The sequence below is a fragment of the Oncorhynchus gorbuscha genome, linkage group LG11 (genome assembly GCF_021184085.1).
Source record: "Oncorhynchus gorbuscha isolate QuinsamMale2020 ecotype Even-year linkage group LG11, OgorEven_v1.0, whole genome shotgun sequence".
Taxonomy (NCBI): domain Eukaryota; kingdom Metazoa; phylum Chordata; class Actinopteri; order Salmoniformes; family Salmonidae; genus Oncorhynchus; species Oncorhynchus gorbuscha.
The window spans coordinates 27,342,188-27,358,815 of NC_060183.1; the positions used below are offsets into that span (position 1 = coordinate 27,342,188).

At 42.0% G+C, this 16,628-nt stretch overlaps 1 protein-coding gene and 1 long non-coding RNA gene across 2 annotated transcripts in view; both read left to right on the top strand.

Annotated features, from left to right (window-relative positions):
* The window catches only part of gpam (glycerol-3-phosphate acyltransferase, mitochondrial), a 41,218-nt gene extending 34,173 nt beyond the window's left edge, over positions 1 to 7,045 (top strand). Inside the window, exons 19-21 of the mRNA XM_046369201.1 lie at positions 2,208 to 2,397; positions 2,746 to 2,804; positions 3,037 to 7,045. Of these exons, the coding sequence (XP_046225157.1) occupies positions 2,208 to 2,397; positions 2,746 to 2,804; positions 3,037 to 3,153 (366 nt within the window). The 3' untranslated portion in view covers positions 3,154 to 7,045. The remainder of the gene's footprint in view (positions 1 to 2,207; positions 2,398 to 2,745; positions 2,805 to 3,036) is intronic.
* Positions 7,046 to 10,265: 3,220 nt separating this feature from the next.
* LOC124047996 lies at positions 10,266 to 15,722 on the top strand. The gene is made up of 3 exons (XR_006841154.1): positions 10,266 to 10,546; positions 12,194 to 12,449; positions 15,191 to 15,722. It is a non-coding gene; the product is annotated as an uncharacterized LOC124047996 (long non-coding RNA).
* The last annotated feature ends 906 nt before the right edge of the window (positions 15,723 to 16,628 follow it).

Here is a 16,628-nt window from a genome sequence, read left to right on the forward strand (position 1 = left end):
GAAAACGTCGTCTCATGCACCGTTCCAAGATCTCACGTCTTCAATTGGGTCGAGAGCTGGTGACCGAGACACACACAATAAAAATAATCTGTCCTTGTTTGCAACACTCGCTACGGAGTTCCAAATTGCTTATGGGAGCAACGTTGGAACAATAACTTTTGCCGGGAGCTTCATGAAATGGGTTTCCTTGGCTGAGCACCCGCACACAAGCATAAGATCACCATGTGCAATGCCAAGCGTCGGCTGGAGTGTAAAGCTCGCCGTCATTGGCCTCTGGAGCAGTAGAAACGCGTTCGCTAATATCTGTTTGGCGAATACCAGGAGAACACTACCTGCCCCGATGCATAGTACCCAACCTCACTAATGCTCTTGTGACTGAATGGATGCAAGTCTCTGCAGCAATGTTCCAACATCTAGTAGAAAGCCTTCCCAGAAGAATGGAGGCTGTTATAGCAGCAAAGTCGGACCAACTTCGTATTAATGATTTTGGAATAAGACGTTTGACGAGCAGGTGTCCACATATTTATGTCCACGTGGTGTATGTGTTGCATTTTATATTTTTGATATAGCATATTTTATATTTTACTGAGTTACAGTTCATATGAGGAAATTATTCTATGAAAGAGATTCTTTACATTTTAGTCATTTAGCAGACGCTCTTATCTAGAGCGACATACAGTAGTGAGTACATACACAATACTTTTTTGGTATTGGTCCCCCGTGGGAATCGAACCACCAACCCTGCCGCTGCAAGCGCCATGCTCTACCAACTGAGCTACACAGGATCACTAGGCTTTAATATATGGATTTTACATGACTGGAAATGGATATGCATCTGTTGGTCACGGATACCTTAAAGAAAAATGTCCCTCAAGATCTCGTCACGGTATTTTTGCGTGTTCAAATTAATATCGATAAAATGCAATTGTGTTCGTTGTCCGTAGTTTATACCTGCCCATACCATAATCCCACTGGCACCATTGGTGCACTCAGTTCACAACACTGACATAGGCAAGCCGCTCGTCCACACGACACCATACACGTGGACAATTGTACATTAATCTGCTGCCGACAAAGTATCTGCCCAGTAGCTGCCGCAGTGCTAATATTTTATTTATTATTATTATATTTTTTGTATTTTTACATGCAAAAATGTATGACTTTTCAGCCAGAAGTGATAAAAAAATCTCAAGTTCAGTTCAATCAAAGCTACCGAAGAGAAGATGTGCATTTTATCTGTGGCCAATGACCTTGAGGCTTCTTGGGTGGGGCAGTACTTATGTAAACTCTATGGCAGCACCCAAGAGGGCTAAAGCTGCCAGGACCTCCCAGTATGTGCTGCAGTCGCACACTGTCCTTCACTCACCCGCCTGAAGCCCTTGAGCATGCTCCAACTCCGCGCATTCTATCACGCACAACTTGAGAAAATTGAGGGCTAGCCCCTCCGTAACAACGCCAAAAGAGACTGAAATAGCTGAATACAGGAGTTGCCTTACTCAAAGAAAATGTAGCAAAACGTCAATACAACTGGGAAGTGGCCACTTGCCCTGAATGACGCGTCGGCGCAGCGCTGTCGGCTCTCACTCACTCGATCTAGCTAATGTGTCTTTAGTTCCTACTTCTTCAGGTGGTAAATAGCCTAGGCCAATGTGCACAAAAAAAGATGCAGGCAAATTCATCTCTAAAGAGCCAAAAAGAAATCGGATCCTTCTGGACCCTATTTTGACATGTTACACATCAGTCATGCTTTCCCTGATCATGTTAGCTCAAATATCCAACTTCTTCCTTGTCTTACTACTAAATGGCACTAAAAAGTTGGCACTGGAAAACTGCTGTATCGTTAGCTCAGTTGGTAGAGCCCTGACGATAATAGGAAGTAACTGACTGTAAGCTGTAAAAGCGTCTGCTAAATGGCATTTATTATTATTATTAATATTAAAATGTGTCAATTTATTGTGATATTACTTTTTATCCATATCGAATAGGATGCAGCCCTTTTCTTATTCTGCAATTATACCTAGACTTATACACCCTTACATTACAAACTCATACTACATACACCCTTACACACGCTGATATTGCCTACTTTATGTACCAGGATTTAGTGTTTGCTGCTGCTGTTTTGTGCACAACAATCCTGAGCTGTGTCAAACTTTTTAAAAAGACATCTCTGACCAGTTGCTGTGTGTGTGTGTCTGTGTCCACAGGTGAGCCTGTCCCCCGAGCACCAGGAGTTCTTTGTTTTCCTGCAGCGTCTCCTCAGCCCTGTACTGGAGGCCTACAGCGGGGCGGCCATCTTTGTCCACAGCCTGAGCCAGCCCATGGCCGAGCCAGAGTACACGCAGCAGCTCTTCCGATACCTGCTCACACGCACTGAGAAGGGAGTGGCCGCCTACGGTACAAACCGTTGTTAGACATTTTTTATTTTCTGTACTGCGGCTTTTACTCGGTAAAGACTTGGAGGAGCTCTGCAAATCGTAAACTGTAATGCTGCCTAATATCACCTTTTTTATTCTAATGTTCTGACCTGGGGCCATTAGTATGAAGCTTCTCAGAGTAGGAGTGCTGATCTAGGGTCAGCTCCCAAAGTCCATGTACTCTAATTCATTTTCATCTAAAAGTCTAAACTGATCCCAAAATTGGCACTACTGAGACTACTACGTACAGCCCCTGAGGTTGGTCATCTTAGTCAGGACAAACAACCCGAAATAAGATTCTCTCTCCTCTTCTGTTCTCTTCTCTTAGGTGAAAGTGCGACACACTACCTCGTGAAGAACACCGTGAGAACGTTTAAGGAACTTGGGGTGAGAGACCGCTAAATTCTAGCATGTAGCATCCATCCTCTCTCTCTGTTTTGATAGTTCTGAAGACTGTCTTCTGTTAGTCAACTTCTGAAAAGATCTATGCACAACTCAGTGGTGGCTCACTGCAGAACAAACTGCTGATATTCTAATCTAAATTCCAAAAAGCTTTTCAAAAGTATTTTTTTTTTTGTAAAAGTCCATCTCTGGTGTTCTCTAATTTAAATGGCTGCAGGTCCTGAAGGAGAGGCGGGAGAACCGTGTGTCATTGGTGGAGCTGAGCAGCACCTTCCTACCTCAGGCGAATCGGAACAAGCTCCTGCATTACATCCTGGGCTTCACCCTCCTGTGACCTACAACCTTCCCACCGAGCTCCACCCACCCTGTCTCCCCTCCACAAGGGCTTTTACTGGCTAGTTCTAACCAATCAGAGGTGCTACTCTATGGAAAGCTTTACCAGGAAGTGCCTTTCGTGAAACCACTATTAGCCAGAAGAGACTTGAAATCAGTCTTCCTCCTCCAGTTGAGACCCTTCCACCTGTAGAACTGTGCAGCTAGATTGAAAGGGGAAAAAAAAAAAAAATGTCCCTCATCTGACTCTATAATCGTTCTTCAGTGAAAGTCCGTTTTTAATTGGATTGGTCTTTTAACTATAGGAATACGGATTAATTAACTGTAGGATATATATACTCATCTTCGTTGGACTAATCATATTGTTTTTCTCTCAGTCCTGTAAATGAATGTCATCTTTACAAACACAAAAAACAATGCCTTTGGTGTAAAAAAACAAAATGTAAAGGTTATGGGCATTTTTTGGCACCAGAATGCATGTAGAAAATTTGCTCATTGCTAGGCCCCTATCCATACGTTAGAAACTGAAACCACATATTAGAAACGGACATAATGAAGACTATTTAAAAAATAACAATAATAAAAAAGCATGCAAGTCGAACTCACGATGTACAAGTGTTACTCATCTCAAGTTTAGTCCATGGGCATATCTACAGTGAGCAGGCAGCCCATGGTTCTGTAGACCTCTAAAGACATTAACCTCATGTGTTGTTCTTTTTCTATGTTGTATGAACGAAAGGGCATTCTGGTGCAACCCACCACATGAAACTTGCCCTTTGTGCTACCTTGAACATGGGCCACTCGCTTTGTTGTCTGACAATCGGCAGACTCGTCGCGCTACCTTTTTTTTCTGACTGAATTGGCAACTGTGGCTCAGATTCCAAGGCACTTGCCGCTGTTAAAACATGAATTCCTGGTGTTAAAACATGAATTCCTGGTGTTAAAACCTAGTTGTATGATTTCCATAGCCATTTGGAACAGCAATGTAGCTAGATGTAAAACATTTGGTTAGGGTTTTACATCTGCCGAAATGGAATTATAATTTCTCAATGTGTAACTAAAGCAGAGAGCTGATATGAACAAATATTAATTGCTGCACAATATTTAAAAAAAAAAAAAAAAACATTTAAAAATACTCTTCCCGAGAGTCATGAAGCATTACGATACCTTGCAAAATCCAGCACTTCCTCTTCATGCACGAGAGTATGTAGCATAGTTTAGGTATTAAAACTGTAGTCCCGCAGAGGTTACAGTACAGCCAAGTAGGACATTGCAGTGCTGGCACCCTTTTTACAAAATGATTCAAATGTAATAACTGATTATAGTGTTGCTAAAGCAACACGCGTTTGTATATTACTAAATGTACTTGGAAGCCTTAAATACCATACAAGGCTCTTGCAATGTATACTTTGACTTTGTCGTGAATCATTTTTGGGTGGGTGGGGGGGGGGGTCCGATTTGTGCGTTTACCCAACATCTACATGAATGTTCAGCATCAGAACATAAACTTCCTCAAACCTGGCATACGAGTTACAGAAGGCATAAGATCAGCATAGCAAGCCTCTTATGTTCCATGAACTTATCTATGGTCTCCTGCTTTATCTTCCTTTTAGTGGGTGGGATGGGAAACTACTCTGTCAATTGTATGTGTTCTTACTCGTAAAGAACGTACTGTAGATTAACTTTACTTAGGGCAACTTGGTTACTCACATGGTTGCCTCCACACAGAACTTCCAGACACGGTTCTGTCGTTAGCATAGTCACAGGAGGACCTTTTTGGTTATGAACAGTAAATACCTGAAGATAGCAAGTTAGATGGGAGGTATTGATTTAGGTGTGTGTGCCCTATAGCTAGCTTTGCACGCTGGAATAGGTTATTTTTAGTCACTTAAAGGAAAATATCTGTCTCCCTTTTTTTTGTGCTTTTTAGCCTCACGTAAAGCCGCAAAGCTTTAGCTAGTTAGGATAGAGGGACTATTGATGTACCGACTCCATTTCTCCTGGTTGACTTTAGTATGGAGTGTGACCCTAATAATCCATCAGCTGCACGGCTTGTCCTTTTACAAGTATGTGTTGACCCTTCTCGTTGTGGACTAGCCTCTCTGGCTGGGTAATAGGGCCCTGTTCTTAAGACTTTTTTAGAAATGCATCCCTCCTGTCTTTAACATCTCTGATCTGTGAAAGCAAGGTCTCTACTGTACTTGTTACTCTGTCTGATCCAGCCTTGCCAAGGAAGGAAAGAAGGAATGATTCATGTTCTAGATGTATATGAACAGGGCCCAACTCCCTGTCTGGTAATATTGGGTCTCTGAGGTGTTGGGGTCGTTCATGCCGATGTGCAGCACAAGCTAGTTTGAAAATGAAGGTTTGAGGTAATGGGAGCAGAGGGAAAGCCAATGAAAGTGCAAGGGATGGCTATGACGACACAAACGTTGAAAAAGATGAACTAGAGGGATAACAAAACAGAACGTCTCAAGACCAGTCTCGTTTACACTTGCTACCAATTTTTGATTTGAAGAAATATACTAATTTGGTGTTGTAGGGTGTTAAGGTGGAGAAATATGGGTTTGTGTATAATCCCTATTGTGGTATTATTTATTAATTTGGCAATCATGGTCTGCAAAGGCACTTTGATATGTAACGCATCAAAATGAGTTAATGTATTAAGCTTAGCTCGAGTCAATGTCAAATTGTAGCAGATTCCATTTCCCTGTATTTATAGTGTAAAACTGTTTAGATTAAACACTGGAACTCTGCGTTGGTGTCGGTTGTTTAAGAATGTTGGCGCTGAATCTGAATGCAACTCTGCATTATGATATGGACTGTCATTTTCCATTTGAATTGCACGTCTTTAGTATTCATTAGGACAGAGTTGACACATTGAATAGCAGAAGCTCGCAAGGGGAGTTGAATGGGCACCGAGTATCAAATCCTCATTTTGAAACTTGGTGTTGCCAGGGCCTGGATGTTTCATTTGGGAACCACACATGGGGGAAATACACTTTTGTAGCAACTTGTTTGCTAGGTGCCACACGGTACCTATTGTATGTGTATTGAATGGGGACACCGGTGTGCAGTGCACACTATGAACATAATCACAGCTAACGATCTACTCTCTTGGTACAGACTGTCGCTCCGAGAGCCCAGTATTTAAAGCAATAATAAACCCAGATAATGTAAGTTACTCAAACTCACCCCTGTGGCACGCCCAAGTCGAGACGAGGCTTTGCTTGTATCCGCTGGTCGCCATCAATTTCATAGGTACCTAAATGTGAACTCTATACTTAACCTGAGAAATGTAGACTAGTGTGTGTGTGTGTGAATACTTTATTTGAAGAGAATGATAGTAGTTTGAGTAGGAAACCAAGTTGGGTTTGTTACCTCTATCTTACACCCCCCCCCCCCCCCCCCCCAAATAGTTGATGTGTTAATTGTAAGACTCGATCGATCAGCGCACAAACATGTTTAGTTTTGGCACATCTGGATGGTGGTTGAATCATGTCACTAATGTGGGCAACATGTTGATGCCAAAAGGATGCATACAAGCGACGTTAACCTGTTGTAGACAATAAACCTTAACTGTATTCTTTGAGCATGATGCCTTTTAATACACTGTAGAGTTTGTTTTGTTTTTTTGGTGTATGTTGTGCATGTTAGCTGAGGCCCATGTAGCATGGCCACTTAAAAGAACTCACTGTAAGAGTAGTAACTCATTTTAAAAAAGAAAGTAACTATTTTCTTACACGAACACAAGTTTACCATAGTCACCAGCTACTAAAAGACAAATGTCACTCTTTATGTTCCTGCTTCCATAGAACAAAAACAATATTCAAGCACAGTTGTCAGCACATTATTTTTTGTTTTGTTTTTAAATAAATTAATGATTAACAATGCAGCTTTGTCTTGTCATTTTTGAAAGGAATGATGATCAATCACAAAAATTGTGGTGATGCATTCATGCCTCTGTGTTTTGAAAAGAGAAATTGCCTTTTGTCCATGACATTTGTAATCAGTTTACATTACTGTGTGGGAAAAGTCCCTTAATGAGATCCTTTTATGTGAGATGAAGACAATACTCAGACGTGCCAAACCTGTATTTTTATGAGGGGAATTCGCTTAAATGACAATGTAACATTTGGATTTCTACAGAACTATATGACATTAACAGATGAGTGATGAACCAATTTTTCCATAAACTTATCCTGATCAGAACCTCTCACTTCTGGATTTGTTCTATCACTCCTGGACTGTAATGCAGTACTCTTTGGACTCCGACTGCACTAGAAAGAATACAATAGTTTCTAAACTCAGCAAGGTTCCTCCTGACACGATCTCTAAGAGGTTAGACCATGGAAACCATACACTTAGACAAAAGATGAAGTTGTCTATCTGTCCTATTAGGGCATCTGAGAGCACAGGCCGCACCATTCAAGCCATCTCCATAGACCGGTTGGTTGTTTGGCAACAAAACCGACACAGGGTTGGCTTAAATCAGGGATGGCCAACGCCCAATCCTCGGGGCACCTCACCTTGAGAGAAACACATTTTAAGTTATTCTACACATTTTGCCATGGGGTGTAGAGAAATGTGGGCTTTTTATGCTATCTGAATGAGTGAATCATTGGTCCCCACAGTTGGTATTTCGACCATGATTACTAGTTTGGTAAATCTAAACTAAAAAATATTTTTAAAGGGCTTGCAGACATTGGGTAATTGACTGACTGACATACAAAGTTTTTAAACTGCTGATGTGCAACCACATTTCGAAATTGCACCTTTTGTACTCTACTTTTCAAACTCTCAACAGTAAATTATGACTAGACTCTGTTCCAAAATAGGAAATTAATCTGGACCTTCAGTACGGGAATCTTGAACCAAATATTGTATCATTTGTGGTCACTAGATGGTGATATAGTTTAACCTAAATGTCCCAGTCTGATTGAAACCAGCTGTGAATTACTGAATCTCTGGGATAACTATCCATTGTCCTTTCATGAGAAGGTCTCCATTACAGTGGAAGTCACGTTGGTGCACCCAATAGGGCTTCAGCAGCTGAGGCAGTTCCTCCTGCCTGGGCCATCCCTTTTTGCACTGCTGCACTATCTGTCGGCAGATGGGGTCTCGTTGTTGCTCCTCTGCAATCTGCTGCAGTTTGGTCTGAGATGCAGGTAGGCTGTCCCTTATTGCATTAATGGACACCTGTACCTCAACCTCTACACATTGCTCCTCCTCCTAATAATGGATGTTTAATTGGGACCCTGGAGAGTGCATCTGCTGTGATCAGTGCCTTCCCTGGCACATACACCATCTTGTAGGTGAACCTCAGTAATCTGAGGGGGAAGCGCAGAACTCTGGGAGGCAAGTCGTCCAGTGCTTTTGTCCCTAACAGAGCCAACAGTGGTTTGTGGTCTGCTGTAAACTGCAGGCCAATAAGCTATTGGCTGAGCCTTTCACATGATAGCCAACACCTCCTTCTCCACTTGAGCATACCTTTGCTCTGTGTCGGATACGTTTCGGGAGATGTATGCTATTGGACGCCACTCCATGTTGTCCTGCATCTGTGCGAGGACCGCCCCTAGCCCAAAGGATGATGCATCTGTTGATACCTTTGACTTAGCTTGGGGACGGTACTGGGCCAGCACTCTCTGTGAGTCCAGGTCTCCTTTGATTTTGTCAAACGCCACCTGTTGCATGTGACCCCATGACCAGTCATTCTCTTTGGCTAGTAAGTATCTCAGGGGTTTGGTTGTATCTGAAAACTGTGGGAGGAACTTACCCACATATGTGGCCATGCCTAAGAAGGTCCTGACTTCAGCCACATTCTGGGGACTGGGGATATCTGTGATGGAGCTGATCTTCTCCGGGTCTGGCTCTATTCCAGCTGCACTGATTTTGCGTCCCAAGAACAATACCTCTGACTGTGCAAAAGTGCTTTTTTTATATTGAGTGTCAGGCCAGTCTCCTGGAGTCGGGTCAGAACTGTTGTGAGCCTTACATCATGTTCTGCTCTGTCCCTTCCGCACACATCGTCCGCGTGGACTATGACACCACTCAGCCCATCCAACTGCTGTGGGACATGCGTCTTTGGAAATGCTCAGGACCGGAAGCGATTCCAAATGGCAAAACATTAAAACGGTAACGGCCAAACTGTGTTTAAAACGTTGTGAGCGCCCTACTTTCTGATGACAGCGGTATCTGCCAGAAACCTGAGCGGGCATCCAGCTTTGTGAAGACTTGTGAGCCATCCAACTGAGCCAGTGACTGCTCCACTGATGGTAAGATTTGTCTCTCTCTGCAGAGTGCCTCATTCAAGTTAGTCATGTCCACACAGATCCTTATGTCCCCATTGGCTTTTGGGACCACTAGCTTTGTCCTGCACTTATTTGAGGTCATTTCTACACTGCCATGTAGGGCTGCACAATATGGGAAAACAATCTAGGCCTAATCTTATTGTTGAGATTTGATGTGATTTAGAGCAAAACATTTGGGTGAACTGCTGGAAATATAATTATTTTTATTATTATAATTATATAGTATATAATAGGGGGCACTTTGAATCGTGTTTGGCATGACAATAAATTAAAATGCCAGGGAGGAGTTATTGTGACAGTTGGAATCAAAGTGTTGATATGTGTTTCCTAGGGGACCCTGTAATCTTATGATACATTCAATGTTTTCATTTCACTACCTCATGTAGCTAACATTCATGCTTCACATAATTCCTCTTTGATTTAGAAGATACTGTAGCGCTAAAAAAACATGCAGATGTAGGTTTACACCATCACTGGTATTATCAGGTTGTATTGCTAGTTACGTTTGCTCAGACTCAGTACATTTATTAGCTAGATAACGATTAGCAGCTAACAATATTTAGGCCCAATTTACAACAACAAAAAAAAAGACTGTTTGAAGATGTAAAAACAAACTAATAATTAAATTATAGAATGCTATTGGATTTATATTAATTAAGAAGCAAAGTGAAAATAGCATCGTTGTCATCAACATTGTTGCATGTGATGCATTGACCATACACACACAACGCAAGTGTCTGCATTATTGACCGGGGCGGGGCGGGGCTAGGTCTGTGTGGAAAGCAGTGCGGAGAGAGATGACTCGGGTAGCGAAGTAAACAATAAAAATAGACATTCCACACGGCGTATCACATTTAACAAACCAAACATTCCAAAAAATGTTCTTAACTGACTTACCCAGTTAAATAAAGCTTACATTTTAAAAAATGAAATAAAGATGGGGATGAATGACACTGGTAGCTAGACAGTGTCCTTTGCCCACGCCGAACACTGCTTTCCTGCAGTTCTACGTCTGTGTCCCAAGGATCCCGGATAGCAAGGACATCACATATTACATCGCTTCCTCACAGCTTCAAAAGCCTGGTAAATCTGTTACATCTGCTATCCAACGCACCAACAGATTACACATACATTTTGAGCTAAACAATTGCACATTCATTTTACTACACTAACCACGTTTCCATCCTGTTTTTATGCGAACAAAGTCTTACCGTACACAAACAATCACGACAGCTGTGATGGAAAAAGGACGTTTCAGTAAATGTGTATAAATGCGACAGAATTTGTTTGTTCAACATGGAGGTATCTTTTTATTCCTGTACAATTAGTTATGCAAAAATGGATACAATGACCATCGTAACGTAAACTTGGAATCACTCGATGATATCGTGTGTGTGTGTGTGTGTGTGTCAGTGATCTTGATACTCCTTTCCTATACATTTTGAGGGTCTGATTCTGGTGACATGATGATGATCCATGCTTGACTGCCGTTTGATAAATAACAATATTCTCACTCTTATCCTTAATAATCTTATGTAGACTAGCCTACCGCGCTATATCTGCGAGCTGTTATCTCGAACGCACGTGCCAAGACTAGAATTAGGCACGTTCCCAGATTCAGGAATGGCCACATGCAGGAACGCCCCCCGAATTGCGGGCCTCAATCAGACACTATTGGACTTCACTACAGCCAGATGTGGAAAACTGTCATACTTGAGTAAAAGTAAAGATATTTTAATAGAAAATGACTCCAGTAAAAGTCACCCTGTAAAATGATACGTGAGTAAAAGTCTGAAGGTATTTGGTTTAAAATATACTTAAGTATCAAAAGTAAAAGTATAAATAATTTCAAATTCCTTATATTAAGCAAACCAGGTGGCACCAATTTATTTTATTTTACGGAAAGCCCCGGGTACACTCCAACATTCAGACATAATTTACAAACGAAGCATGTGTGTTTTTAGTCCGTCACTTCAGAGGCAGTAGGAATGACCGGGGATGTTGATTAGTGTGTGAATTGGACTGTTTTCCTGTCCTGCTAAGCATTAAACATGTAACAAGTACTTTTGGGTGTCAAGGGAAATGTATGGAGTAAAAAGTACAATATTTTCTTAAGGAATGTAGTGGAGTAAAAGTAAAAATTGTCAAATATAAAGTACAGATGCCTAAAAAAAAAAAACTTTAAAGTATTTTTATTTAAGTACTTAACAACCCTGACTGACTGCAGCCTCTATAAACCCATCCCATCGTGTGTGTAGTGCACCGACCGAGATTATATACCTGGAGATATATCATTCCAAATGGGATTTAGAGAACTGTTAGACTGCTACCCCACTCTGTCCGATCCCTGCGTTTAACATCATCAACAACCTCATTTAAGCACCCCACATAGATCATCTAATGTCCAGATTCGATCAGCACAAAAACTGGAAATGGGTCGGTAGGAATTATTTGATTTATTAAGTACAATTTATTTATTCAGTATGATAGTTATTTGACCAAGATCATTAGCTAGCTGGCTATCTTAAATGTTTTATTTATTCACCTAACTAGTTTGTTAGCTACTTAGCATCTCATCTGTGTATCCTTGTCTCCCAGAAACATTTCTGTGATATTGCATTGACTGAATGGCATTTCGTACCCTGTACATGTTATGATTTTCATAATGTACATGTATAATAAATGTATGACATGATGTAGGGTCTGACATATCTAACTAATTTTATTTAGACCCTGAGCAACTACCAACGAGCTGAAGTAGATGTGCCTGTACCAGTTGAGGATGAGTTGGTTGTGCCTGTATCAGCGTCAGCAGTTGTGGATGAGTTGGTTGTGCCTGTATCGGCGTCAGCAGTTGTGGATGAGTTGGTTGTGCCTGTATCGGTGTCAGCAGTTGAGGATGAGTTGGTTGCAGATTCATCACCACCATCAACAACTCTGAAGAATCGTGGAACACAGTGTAAATGGAACCTACACCGCTCAAAAGGTAGGCTATTTCATAATGTGATTATGGTCAATAAAACATTATTGTATCTCTGTTTATTAATGCAAGACATTGTTTTAAACCCAAGCTGTAAATTCAACATTTTACCATAGCATTTACAAGTGAAGATACCAAATGCAGTGATATTGGCATCCACAAATAATCACGTTTGCGCTTTCACATTCACGGCCAAGTTGTCTCATTGAATATAATCCTCCTTTCTGTTATACAGTGGGGCAAAAAAGTATTTAGTCAGCCACCAATTGTGCAAGTACTCCCACTTACAAAGATGAGGCCTGTAATTTTCATCATAGGTACACTTCAACTATGACAGAGAAAATGAGAAAAAATCCAGAAAATTACATTGTAGAATTTTTAATGAATTTATTTGCAAATTATGGTGGAAAATAAGTATTTGGTCAATAACAAAAGTTTATCTCAATACTTTGTTATATACCCTTTGTTGGCAATGACAGAGGTCAAACGTTTTCTGTACGTCTTCATAAGGTTTTCCCACACTGTTGCTGGTATTTTGGCCCATTCCTCCATGCAGATCTCCTCTAGAGCAGTGATGTTTTGGGGCTGTTGCTGGACAACACAGACTTTCAACTCCCTCCAAAGATTTTCTATGGGGTTGAGATCTGGAGACTGGCTAGGCCACTCCAGGACCTTGAAATACTTCTTACGAAGCCACTCCTTCGTTGCCCGGGCGGTGTGTTTGGGATCATTGTCATGCTGGAAGACCCAGCCACGTTTCATCTTCAATGCCCTTGCTGATGGAAGGAGGTTTTCACTCAAAATCTCACGATACATGGCCCCATTCATTCTTTCCTTTACACGGATCAGTCGTCCTGGTCCCTTTGCAGAAAAACAGCCCCAAAGCATGATGTTTTCACCCCCAGGCTTCACAGTAGGTATGGTGTTAAATAATATATTTTCTACATTGTAGAATAATATTGAAGACATCAAAACTATGAAATAACACCAATGGAATCATGTTGTAACCAAAAATAAAGTGTTAAACAAAATATATTTTAGATAATTCAAAGTAGCCACCTTAGCCACCTGCCTTGAACAGCTTTGCACACAATTGGCTTTCTCTCAACCAGCATCACCTGGAATGCTTTTCCAACAATCTTGAAGGAGTTCCCACATATGCTAAGCACTTGCCTGCTTTTCCTTCACTCTGCGGTCCAACTAATCCCAAACCATCTCAATTAGGTTGAGGTCGGATGATTGTGCAGGCCAGGTCATGTGATGCAGCACTCGATCAGCCTCCTTCTTGGTCAAATAGCCCTTACACAGCCTGGAGGTTTGATGGGTCATTGTCCTGCTGAAAACAAATAATAGTCCCACGAAGCACAAGGGGGCTTAGTCCCACTAAGCACATGGGATGGCGTATCGCTGCAGAATGCTGTGGTAGCAATGCTGGTTAAGTGCGCCTTGAATTCTAAATAAATCACAGACAATGTCACCAGCAAAGCACCATCACACCACCTCCTCGTCCATGCATCACGGTGGGAACCACACATGTGGAGATCTTCCGTTCACCTACTCTGTGTCTCACTAAGACACCACGGGTGGAACCAAGAATCTTAAATGTGGGCTCATCAGACCAAAGAACAGATTTCCACCGGTTTAATGTCCTTTGCTTGTGTTTCTTGACCCAAGCAAGTCTCTTCTTCTAATTGGTGTCCTTCATTAGTGGTTTCTTTGCAGCAATTCCACCATGAAGGCAGCGGATTCATGCAGTCTCCTCTGAACAGTTAATGTTGCGATGTCTGTTACTTGAACTCTGAAGCATTGATTTGGGCTGCAATTTCTCAGGCTAGAAACTCTAATGAACTTATCCTCTGCAGCAGGGGTAACTCTGGTCCTCATGAGAGCCAGTTTTATCATAGCGCTTGATGGTTTTTGTGACTGCACTTGAAAAAACATTAAAAGTTCTTAATTTTCCTGATTGACTGACCTTCATGTCTTAAAATAATGATTGACTGTCATTTCTCTCCTTACTTGAGCTGCTCTTGCAATAATATGGACTTAGCCTTTTACCAAATAGGGCTAACGTCTGTATAACCACCCATACCTTGTCACTACACAACTGATTGGCTCAAATGCATTAATTTGTGGAATTTCTTTCCTCGTAACTTTTAACAAGGCACACCTGTTAATTGAAATGCATTCCAGGTGACTACCTCATGAAGCTGGTTGAGAGAGTGCAACACTGTCATCAAGGCAAACGGTGGCTCCTTTGAAGAATCTCAAATATAAAATATATTTTGATTTGATTAACAGTTGTTTTGGGTTTCTACATTATTCCATATGTGTTATTTCATAGTTTTGATTTCTTCACTATTATTCTACAATGTTGAAAATCGTAAAAATAAAGAAAAACCCTTGAATGAGTAGTTGTGTCCAAACTTTTGACTGGTACTGTATATACTGACAAGATACTGGACTGACAATGGAAATAAATGTTCGCAAAGGCAGAGGGCAGGCGGGGCCATTCTAGCCAACGAGAGGGCAGATACGCTTGTGAACGACAGGCACAACTCCGATATAAAATATTTGTTCTCGAAGTTGCTGGAATGCCACGTGCATCCACTAATACTGTATCAATACATTGGAAACAACCTAAACATTCCAAAACGTTTCACCAAGCACGCAAGTTATTCATTATTCTGTCCTAGATGTGTCAGTTTTTGTTTCTTCATTGATACTCACTTTTCCATCCTTCTCTCTAGCCCCCCATCAGCTGCACTGTGAGCAGAAGGGGAGTGCAAATATGAAGCAGGAGGATGCAGAGCCCACACCGTTTAGAGAGGAACAGGTCTCTGAAACCTCAGTGTTCTTATTCACGCCTTCCAGCGTGAAAAGTGAATCTGATAATGATCAGGACCCATCTTATGCTTCACATCTTTACCAAACCCAAAGTGAAGAAAACCCAGAGTGACGTCTACCCAACAACATAAGTGCAGAGATCAAAACAGAAGTTGATGGAGAGGACTACAGAGTATAGGAACCAACCGGTGACTCTCAGCCCCTCTGCAGCAAACCCAAACTGTTCTGCAGTAAAGAGTGAAAACGGGGATTGTGTTGATGGGGAGGCAAATGGAGGACTTATCTCAAAACTAAAGCCACTCGAATCAACTCGGGCAACTCGGGCAGTAATCCCGTCTGGATTACTGCAACTCGCTGTTGGCTGGGCTCCCTGCCTGTGCCATTAAACCCCTACAACTCATCCAGAACGCCGCAGCCCGTCTGGTGTTCAACCTTCCCAAGTTCTCTCACGTCACCCCGCTCCTCCGCTCTCTCCACTGGCTTCCAGTTGAAGCTCGCATCCGCTACAAGACCATGGTGCTTGCCTACGGAGCTGTGAGGGGAACGGCACCTCAGTACCTCCAGGCTCTGATCAGACCCTACACCCAAACAAGGGCACTGCGTTCATCCACCTCTGGCCTGCTCGCCTCCCTACCACTAAGGAAGTACAGTTCCCGCTCAGCCCAGTCAAAACTGTTCGCTGCTCTGGCCCCCCAATGGTGGAACAAACTCCCTCACGACGCCAGGACAGCGGAGTCAATCACCACCTTCCGGAGACACCTGAAACCCCACCTCTGCAAGGAATACCTAGGCTAGGATAAGTAATCCCTCTCGCCCCCCCCCCCTTTAAGATTTAGATGCACTATTGTAAAGTGACTGTTCCACTGGATGTCATAAGGTGAATGCACCAATTTGTAAGTCGCTCTGGATAAGAGCATCTGCTAAATGACTTAAATGTAAATGTAAGGAACAAAGCTTCTAAATGTCTACCAATGGCAGGAAAACCAGTGAGCTGAAAGTGCCATTAGGATCTAACACACGGGAGTGAGCCTACGTGTTATGTTTGCCAAAAAGGCTTTTGGACAGCATACACTTTACAAGCAAATGGAATTATTCACACAGAGGAGAAATCGTTTCAATGCAAAGACTGTGGGAAATGTTTCAGCAGTAAGGGAAAACTGAATAAACATGTTAAGATTCACACTGGGGAGGTGAGATACAAATCAGAGAGAAAATATACCTGTCCCGTATGCAGAAAAGGCATAAGCACAGCATTCAGGTTTAAAAATACATCAGAGAATTCACACAAGGGAGAAATCATTTCAGTGCCCGTTGTGTGGAAATGTTACACATCAGCAAATT